This window comes from Triticum aestivum, chromosome 3A (genome assembly GCF_018294505.1).
Source record: "Triticum aestivum cultivar Chinese Spring chromosome 3A, IWGSC CS RefSeq v2.1, whole genome shotgun sequence".
Taxonomy (NCBI): Eukaryota; Viridiplantae; Streptophyta; class Magnoliopsida; order Poales; family Poaceae; genus Triticum; species Triticum aestivum.
In genome coordinates, this window is record NC_057800.1 from 441,174,828 (window position 1) to 441,185,181 (window position 10,354).

The 10,354-nt window shown below is 43.8% G+C and overlaps 1 protein-coding gene and 1 long non-coding RNA gene across 2 annotated transcripts; both read left to right on the top strand.

Annotated features, from left to right (window-relative positions):
• The first annotated feature begins 4,903 nt into the window (after positions 1-4,903).
• Positions 4,904-5,660, top strand: LOC123061566 (uncharacterized). Its single transcript, XR_006429122.1, has 3 exons — positions 4,904-5,141; positions 5,314-5,414; positions 5,516-5,660. It is a non-coding gene; the product is annotated as an uncharacterized lncRNA (long non-coding RNA).
• Positions 5,661-6,996: 1,336 nt separating this feature from the next.
• LOC123061565 (uncharacterized) lies at positions 6,997-8,617 on the top strand. Its single transcript, XM_044484726.1, has 2 exons — positions 6,997-7,317; positions 7,410-8,617. Exons 1-2 carry the CDS (start codon positions 7,042-7,044, stop codon positions 7,761-7,763), a joined length of 630 nt encoding a protein of 209 aa, XP_044340661.1. The 5' UTR covers positions 6,997-7,041; the 3' UTR covers positions 7,764-8,617.
• The last annotated feature ends 1,737 nt before the right edge of the window (positions 8,618-10,354 follow it).

The following is a 10,354-nucleotide window of genomic DNA, read 5'->3' on the forward strand; positions in this document are numbered from 1 at the left end:
ACACCCCTGCCACCTCTTGTACTTCTTCCGCCCTTGTTGATAGTTTCGGCATTGTCCACTTGATCATAACACGTTCGAAAGTTGTCAATCCTGAGGCGATCAGCTCGGCCACTGCACGACACACATGTCATTGAAGTGTACTAATGCAAGGGGATGTTTAAAATTTTAAAAACTATAATCACATCAAGTTGGCGTAAGGGCCGCCCTGCGCAATCTACTCCTCGCACCTAGTCCATGGATCGTCCCTCATAAGGATTGACAATAATCAGTAGCGGGAAAACGCTTCCATACTTTTTCGGGATATATAAGACATGCACCTTCTATGAAGACAATTTATTTTGTATATACCTAAAGACAGTTGTCTTGTTTTCTGCTTGCATGTATAAATCTTCGCCGTATACTTCACAGGCCATCTAGGTATATATGCTTCCCGCGTGTGTGCTAACCTGTGTACATAATGTTAGTCCAACAATGTGCAATCCTATTTGGACTATGAATGGTGTTCATTTCTTTTCTAGCTTTTTGTCGTAGTAGTTATTATCATGCTTCCCGCGAGTGTGCTAACACGTGTAAATATGTTAGTCCAAAAATGTCGTATCCAATTTGGACTATGGATGGTGTTCGTTTCCTTTCTGCTTTTTATGTCGGGTAATAGTTAGTACCACTTTACCAGTCTGTGAAGGACATAAACAAATACCAAATCCAACTTCAGTTAACAACGATCAGCACCAAAACCTCTTCATGTTTTTTTCTTGAGACTTTAAAGCATGGAGTTGAGTTATTTTCCAAGTCAACTAAAAAAATCAACACCACTCACGTTTTTCTATCTTGAGCCTTTCAACCTGGCGAGTTTGAATTATTCACATCCTCTTCTCTTACTCCCTCCAGCTATTTTTCATCCATTGATCAGGGCATCACAACAGGCAACGTGAATCAACATGCATATACGCCGTCCTTAAATTATTCACGTCTTCATGAATCATTTAATAGCCCACATAATAGCAGTCCATATTATATTTAGAAAGTTAATTATCCTCTCTTTCCAGCAGCCCATATTTATCGTCTCTTTCCTTCCTTGTTTTCCCTTCCTTAGCTTAGCCACCTCTTTCCTTTCTTAGCCTCTACATACATATTTCCTTCCTTAGCCTCTCTTCCTTCCAAGGTCTCTTCTCTGTCATAATCCTCGATACCTCTTCCTAATATCGAGGGAACTGAGAGACGTATATAAGTTGGGTATATTGTATGTAAGGGAGCGAGGTGGGATAATTTAACAACACAATCAACTTTGATTCCTACACACAACAGGGGCTAGTCGAGTTTGCCACAACATTGTTTACTAACTGGGGGTATCTGCATCTTTGCCCGGAAAATCAATTCGGCTCCCGGGTGCATTTGCATCCGGGCCCACTTTTAATATCTTCAAATGTTGAAAAAATTGAGACAAAATTTTTTGCTCATCTTTGTCACATATAAATGCGACCTGCAAATTTTGACAACAATGTCAATCATTTTGGCTTGCGCAAAAACAAATCAAATACCAAATGTCAATCTAAAATGTCACCCCAAATTTGTTTTTTTTGCCGACGAAACACCGCTGCTCCGTTCCGCGTGAATTTTGTCAAGCATGTTTGCGACACCAACACGATCATCTACAATTTTTTTCAGAATTTTTTGAAAACATTTAATTTGTTTTTTTGGGATACTATTCATCCGGGTGCAAATGCACCCGGGAGCCAAAACGCCTCCCCCTTGCCTTGCCGACCTTCTTTCTTCTGGCCAAATTCCTCCAACGTTCGTTATTTATTCCTTGCTCCCTCTTCCCACTTCCGGGTTAATTCTTTCGTTCGGTTTTCATCTTTTGTTTATTGACTTTTGCTAAGACAAGTCCGCCGATGTATGAAAATTGATAAGATAGGGTGCAAAGAAGCGATGTGGGAATATTATATCTACAGGGACACAATTTTGCAGAACAAAACATACCAACTTTTTTTTTGAGTTGAAACAAAACAGACCAGCTGAGTTGGTGTTGTTCTTCCGGACGGATGGCCTTGGTCGTGGGTTGGAAACTCACGTGAAGTATTTTTTGCATCGTTTTTTTTCCTTTTGACCAGGCCCAGTTCAGTCATCAGGCGGTTGACAGGAATGATCAACACGGCCCAGTCGAGCGAGCCGGAGGGACTAAAAACAACGACTCATATGAATTGACGTACGCGACCAATGAACAGTTTTTTAGTACCACCTCGCCTATATGTTTTAAATTCAAAGTAAAAGCGTAAACTTACGGAAAGAAGCGCATTGTGACGATGAACCCGAGAGACTCAACATGTGCTTTATTATTAGGGAAAGATTATTTTTATTGTGTTTTTTTTGTTTGGTATAAAAAATAATCATTCCACACCCCTACCGAATAAGAATGTCCTAAAACACAAGTGCGATGATTTGATTTACATCCCATGTTAATTATTCAGAACATGAAAAATAATTATAGTTTCAGCCAGACCATCTTTACAAAATGTACACATTATTTGGTTTGCAATTTTCAAAGTTTTATTCCGACTTCCACTATTGTAGGTGTTATCCACCCATAAAGGTGTATTAATTATCCGCATTTAATGCGAGACATATGTAGTGTGACACAGGACGGAAGAATCATTAGGTTAAACGTTGTGACCGATTTCATGACCAACAACTGAAAATATGATTAATTTTTTTTCTATACCTTGTTTTTTTTTCATTGGCAATCTTGTCGGAAAGCTCAATCAAATTGCATAAGTAATTGAGATATTGCATTATGAGTTATCCCATGTGCATGTGTGCTATACATAAGAAAAGATCTTGATATGAGACATGACAACCGGAAGAAGTGGTGCATAGAAGCACTATGGAGGAAAAAAAAATTATTAGTCTACTTTTCATCGGGTCATTCTTCCATTGGCTCCTCATTTCATTGCACACAATGTACTCCCTCCGGTCCTTTTTACTCCGCATATTAAATTTGGGTCAAGTCAAACTTTGCAAAGTTTGACCAAATATATATTAAAAAATATCAATATCTACCATACCAAATATATATTTCATGAAACTACATTTCGTAATCAATCTAACAAAATTGATTTGGCATCATAAATGTTAATACTTTTTTTATAAATTCGGTCAAAGTAGAGATGCTTTGACTTCAAACAAAACTTAGATGCAAACTAAAAAGGACCGGAGGGAGTACATCTCTTCGTCGCTACAATCCCAATCTCCCTGGTTGTTGATTTTTGAGGCGGCTTGTTGGTTCCTCAACTTGATAACATATATAAATTGGTAGATTTCATTGTAAGAAAACGATGTGGGACTATTTAACGGATGCAAAGACGCGGTTGATTCTAAAATTGGTACAATCCTGCCCCGCTTAGGCCTTCGGCCGGATGGAGCAGCCAAAGTAGAGCTGCGCAGAATGGATGGGCCAACCTGCAGCACAATAAATATACGAAAATGTTAACGCCCACATGTGTGGGCATTAGCCAACTCACCCACACGTCTTCATCACCGTCCAGTAACTTCTGCACGAATCTTGGCATGAATTAGCTGATTTTGTATGCTATGTAGGACAACTCGTGTGTGTGGTGTGTGAGAGAGGTCGCCCACATGTCCGTTTTACCATACGGAGTGGCCGGTGTGTGGGCGTTCAGCAGTTCGCGCCACACGCCACTTTGCACGCGCACACAAGGGCTAATGTGTGGGCATTTGCCATCTCGCCCACACGTCCGTCTCCTCTCCCACACCCAAGCTGCTAGTTGCCATGTGTTTTCGCAGCGCACATGGCAACTGCCCCTAGTGTGCTTTATAAGCAGGTGGCAACTCTCTTTTTTTTCCCGAGTTGCCATGTGTTTTTGCAGGGTATACGGCAACTGCCTAGTGTGCACGTAAGCAGATGGCAACTCTCTTTTACCGAGTTGCCATGTGTTTTTGCATGGTACATGGCAACTGCCCCAACGTGCACGTACATGGCAACTGCCCTAACGTGCACGTAAGCAGATGGCAACTCTTCCTTTTTACATGGCAACTGCCCTAGCATGCTTGTGAGCACATGACAACTCTCTCAACTGCCTAGTGTTAGTATGTGGCAACTCCTAAAATTATGAAATCATGGCAACTACATTAGATCAGACCATACATGGCAACTGCAGTTGAGCAACCATGGCAACTGCAGTTGTCCGACATGGCAACCGTAGTTCAGCGACATGGCAACTGCAGTTAAACGAACATGGACGAGGGTCTGGACCATGGCAACTGCGGGCGCACGATGGGCGTCACGCGTGGCGTGCGGGACCAGGAGGGTACGAGGCCTGACATACGGGCGTGTGGGCGTTATCAACTTCGCCCACACACACGCATGTGAGAGGGTTCGGGAGGGAAAAAAAATGTGTGGGCATTAGTTGTTTTGCCCACACGTAAATGTGTGGGGTGGTTGCTGTCCATGCCACACGAGGCGTGTGGCACAACTACCCGATACACCACACGTGTGGCAGTTATCGGAACCCTAAATCTCTACTCCTAATGGAGCAGTTGGTAGGATTGCGTCCACGGTTTATTTTCGTCTGGTTATATTTCGTCTGGTTTATTTTCGTCTCATATCCCACCACCATATCTCCTCACATTGATTTTTTTACCCTCACAATAAAAACTTTCCTAACTTTTCCAAAGTTTCCTAACTAGACACGTTATAAACGGTCATGTACCGATAGCACGTTATCAATTAATAAAATTTTGTTTTATGACAATCAATTCCAAATCCTAATTTTCCTAATGCATCGATCTTTGCCTTTTTTAAGTAGTTATTTTGATAGGGAGGGTTTAGCCACGAAAATCATCCCTCCATCGTCGGCTGCATCCCTCACCTACGTCGCTGTTGCAGGATCTTCATCCGTCATCCTGAGCAATTGGGGCGGCGATGCGGGCGAGCTTCACGATAGTGGGGAGGACCAGGCCGCGGTGAAGGCAGGTCATGCGCTCCTCACGCTCCACGAACGGAACCTGCGCACGGAGGCGGTAGCGCGGGGTGGCAGCCGGCAATGAGGCGGCCGCGCTACGTGACGAGCTACGGGTCCCCCTTTGTGATGTTTTGGCATCGCTCCTTCATCGCACATCCTCAGGTTCCTCTTGCCCTTCCCTTCCTCTGTCCTCCTCTCCCATCTCTATGCTTTCACGTGCATCCAGTTTTGATTCCTCGTGTGATATATACCAAACATAGGTACGTCAATTCACTTCCTTCCCTTCCCTTCGTCCCTCGGTCCCACGCTCGTGGCACTGAAGTGGTGGCAACAGGCGATGGCGGTGGTGTCGCTGATGGCGGCGAGGACAGCATGTGGCAGCTCCCGAAGCATGAACACGACCGCACCTCGGGCCTGCCGTCTGCCAAGATATGGGTGAGTTCTCGTGCTGCCAACCATAAACCCTCATGTCCTACAAATTCCTCAAACCCTACCGTCTTGATCCCGTCCACGCTCTGATCCAAAGGACGATGCAGCTCTGGCCGATTGACAATGGAGGTTTGGGATCCTTCCTCTCAGCACCCACTCCTGGAAGAATCAGCGGTGCGCCACGCCGATTGAACCCCGTCGAGATCACTCGCCAAGATTGCTATTCTGAAGTTTATTGTAAAGAAAGTGAAGAGTGAGATAGGATCCGTTTATTTTCAACCGGTTTATTTCCATCAAATTACCCCCACCCCCACGCCCACCCACCGAAACGCGCCCAGCGAACCGGGGAGAGATCCATTGATTTGGCTAAGGTAGGAAAGAATCTATTATTTGTTTGCTAAAGCAAATTGCATTAATGGGAGAGATCCGTTGATTTGACTAAGGTAGGAAAGAATCTATTATTTGTTTGCTAAAGCAAATTGCATTAATGAAAGAGATCCGTTGATTTGGCTAAGATAGGCAAGAATCTATTATTTGTTTTCTAAAGAAAATTGCATTAATGAGAGAGATTTGTTGATTTGGCTAAGATAGGCGGTTTTGAGTAAAGTTATCTTTACTGTAGACATATAATGACAATTAATCAAGTATCAACATCATTGCATGCTTATTGTGTGGAATGTGTGTCCCAATGTTGACAGAAGGTATAAAAAGATTGTCTTGGAATTATTATTGTCTTGGGAAGATATTGCCCTGAATTCTCATTTCTCATCAGAAATTTAGTATCCATTTTCGTTGATCTTATTTGCAACATGTACAAGTCAGTAATAATCTAAGGGGTGCCCTACCGGAGAAGATTATGATAGTTGGACAAGAAACTTGGTACTGTCGTGTAAGGTAAAGATAGGAGAAATAGGAGATAAAAGCATGCATGGTGGGAGAAGGAAGTCGAATGTTGCGTGGTAGCTCAGACATGGAGTGTGGAAGAAAGACAATGACGAGATGTATGTATCTACTAGATCATGACCATGAGATATCATCCCATAGAAATGACCTTTGACTCTCATGTCACATGAATTTTCTCTTTGTATATATATATTTGTTAATCCGTGGCAACGCACGGACACTTAGCTAGTATATACAGAGTCTCTCCTTGCATTAGCATGAAAAGTTGGCTGATCGGATGGCTAGCTTGTCTTCGTTGGACACATAGGTCCTGTGTTCGAATCCACACATAGTAGCAAAGGCCCATCTGGCTGTCAATCGTGCGTGGCGAGAGCTATCGACCCATGTTGCTGTCAATCGGCCTGACGAGACTTGCTAGCGATCGATCGTTGGCTCGTGCACGGATATAGAGATAGATTAGTACCACCTTGGATAATATTGAATAAAAAACTGAAAACGTAAATTTACAGAAAGAAGCCGTATTATGACGGTGAACCCAGAGAGTCACCGTTATCGCGTTTTTGTGAAAAAGCCCCTGCTATTTTTTCTGTTCAACCCACAGTCCGTATGGGAGTCCACAGGAAAAAAATACGTGGCCGTCTGTCTCGCTCACGAAGGAGCAGTTCGTCTCCGGCACAAACACGAGTGGGGAACTAAAAAATCGATCCGCCGCTGCTTTTCCCCATCAGCTATGTCTCTTTCGATCTCTCTCACCTGCCATTGCTTTCCATCGTCCAGCGCGCCACCACCCCTTCCACGCTCCAGCGTGCCGCTGGCCCACACCACGCATTGCTGCAGCCGGCCCACGCCCCTCCGCCGCGCGCCGCCACCGCCGGCCGCCTGCCCGTTCCCCAGTTCCTCCGGCTGTGCGAGGCACGGTGGCGGTGGGAGGAAAACTGGCGGATCTGGGCGCGGCCTTGAGAGATCTCGCGGCTGGTGCGGTAGCTTGCTACGATGGCAGCGACTTGTGAGGCAGCCATACAACGTTGGATCTCCTTGGTCTTCCTCTTGATCGAATCTGCATGCAAACACCTTGACTTGCTGGATGTCTCATGATAGGTACCTCAACAACCGTCACGACGGAGCTGCCACCACAGCTCGAGAGAGGAGGGCGTTGCCGGAGACAAGGGCCGCCTGCACGAGTCAGGCCCGCTATCGGCGGCAGCGCCCGCGTCCACACCCTGGCCAGCGGCAACACGAGCACCAAGGTTGGGCTGTGTCCCCATGGTGCGTGTTGATGTCCATGTGCAGCACACGCCGGAAGCGGGCGAGGAGTTGGTTGATGGCGAGAACGATGTCGTTGACATAGCTGAAGCTGTTGGCGTGGCCAGGGCATGCATGGTGCATGCCGCCGGACCAATTTACTCGCCGCCGCCGAGCGCGCACGCCACGGCCAGCGACCCGCCGGCGTAGGTCAGGCATTACCCTAGGAGGTTGTCGATGATAGGGTTGTTGTTCGAGCAGGCGCCGTCCTGGCGGCGCATGGTGCCGATGTCATGCTCCTCGGCAGTTCGGTGGAGATCGTCGTCGCTGATATACCCGCCGGGTTGAGGTTGCAGAGGAGGTCGACGTATTTCTGGTCGTGAAACACAAGCGGCTCCTCCGGCCTGGCCGGCATGGTGAGGAGGTGACTCATGTCTTTGAGGAGACCGTCGGAGGCGACGAGGCCGTGGGTCATCGTGATGCGGTGGAGCACCATGACGTGTCCCTCGCCGTAGTCGATGTTGGAGATGCATGGGTCGTAGTAGTACGTGGCTGCCCTTATCTCCTTGTGTGTCTTCGTAAGTTCGTAGTTAAGCCTTGAAGCTCTCTCCTCCAGGTCTCACATGTCTAGATGGGCCAGTCGGGAATGAGTTTGATCTACTCAATTTAGTTGTCTTGATTGATTGAAGCGTTATCACACCAAAGTGAACTAGCTAACAAATCTTTCTCACGGTTGTGGATATAGTGGAGGAGGTGGCACATGGCGCCATCAGTTTGAAGCGGACCAGAGACGTTCCCCTTGTTGGGCAGGTTGCTGGGTGGAGGAACTCGCAGGCACGTTTCGAGTTCAGCTGTCGCCTAAGCAGCACTACTACCTACAGGTCCAAGGTTTGCCGAAGCACTACTTACATTGATTAGGTTTTTGAAGAGCCATCGCTTCTTGACACCTACACCTACTCGCCAATAGCAACAGCCTCTGTGTCACTACTCACCAACGTGCTGAACGCTAAGAGTTTGATTATTAATCTGTGTGTGCTTTTGTTATAGGCAGTGCTTCTCTTGAATTTACTGATTTTTATGGTGCATGACTCCTATTCCATAGCATGAGTTCATGAATATGTATACGACAGTTTGCAAGCAGTAAGATGTCTGCTGCTTTCCTGCAGTATACATGGACAGTGTGAAGTAATATATTTTCCTTTCAACTTTTTGTATGGGAAATCAGTATCCTAATGTCATTATTTTGGGTGTCCTGGACATCATATAGTGTGCATGCATTTAGTGTTGCAGACAATCATATGAACCAGCTAAATATAGTAATCTTAATTACATTCATGAATTTCACCTGCAAAAAAAATTACATTCATGAATTTGCACTAAATATTGTTGCTATCTTTTTTTTGTGAAATAATATTGTTGCTATCTTGCAATTCTATTTGCATTGCTTATGGATCCTAGGCTTATATGGGTTTATGTGAGCTTTCTGCTTATTCTAATATTAAAACTTACCAAGAAACCTCTCAAATCAAAAAACGATCCAAGATAAGTGTCGTTAAGAATCAAATTAACCAGCTAACAATGTTCATTTTGTGAAGTTTTCTCAATGTAATATTATAAAAGTATCCTTGAGATTACTACTTACAAGCATGTTTGTTGGTCTTTGTGAAAACATGCTGGGCTATTTTTTTCTAATAATGAAAGGATCCAATATAACTTATTTTTTGTATTGATCACTGTGAATTAATTGTATAACACGTTGTAATTAGCATTGGACGTGTCACTGAGGAGTCGGACTCGAAGTCCCTGGTGTGTCCAACATGAACTCTCGCTTTTCTATGTTATATTACCCAAAGGATTGAGGATCTTTGTGCAATACTTTTCTCGGAATTTTGTGAGCGGTATTGGCTAAACTTTATTGAGTTCCCAATTTCTTTTAAGGAGATGTTCCTAACTTTATTTTCTTTCATGGGGGAAAGTATGTTGATGTAGGTAAAGAAATATTCTATGAGATTAGCATGTCTTATTTAGAAAATTTGGATCTTGAAAAAATTGACTAAAAATTGCAAGAAAAATGAATGTATTTATGCATATATTATCATAAATAAACTTGAATATAAACTACTTTCCTCGTTGCAATGCACGGGCATTTGTGCTAGTATAGAACAATGCCCGTGCATTGCAACGGGATATAAATCTTCTAGTACGCCGTCTTGTGATTTACGCGTCTATAATGTTATGATTGTTTAAATAAATGATTATCAAATTCTGCACATGAATTACCTTATAATCTGAAGTTTCGTGAGTAAATTAAAGTGGAACCGGTTCAGATGGTAAGTAAATTAATTTGATTTATTATCATGCAAGGAAGGTTGGACGAAGAGGTGGTGGGAAGAAATGTGAAATGGAAACGTTATGTCCTTTTTAAGTACTCTCTTCATTTTCAAGACAAATAATTCTGAACGGGAGGAGTAGTAGAGAAGTAGAGATATAGAACATCAAACCAAGGACCTGCTGCCAGTGAACCAAAATCCCTAGCCACTGTAACTCCTTGAAATTTGTAACTGGAAAAGCAACCCGGTGCATATGAACTATAAGTGGCAACATATTTTAAAAAATTATAAATTTCTGAGATATTTTCTGTTTGAAAAAATTGAATATTTGTTCAAACACGAACGTCTCATGGAACGCTATTTTTGGGCATTGATATTTGTCTTTTTACGGAGGCAAAATAAAAAACAACATTTTCACAAAATTTTACACCGCACACATATATTTGCAAGATGTACACATTAATTTTTCTC

Coding starts and splice junctions, on each gene's coding strand:
- LOC123061565 (XM_044484726.1), top strand. CDS start 7,042: ATGTCTCTTTCGATCTCTCTCACCTGCCATTGCTTTCCATCGTCCAGC. Junction 7,318..7,409: donor TGCTACGATGGCAGCGACTT/GTGAGGCAGCCA, acceptor GTCTCATGATAG/GTACCTCAACAACCGTCACG.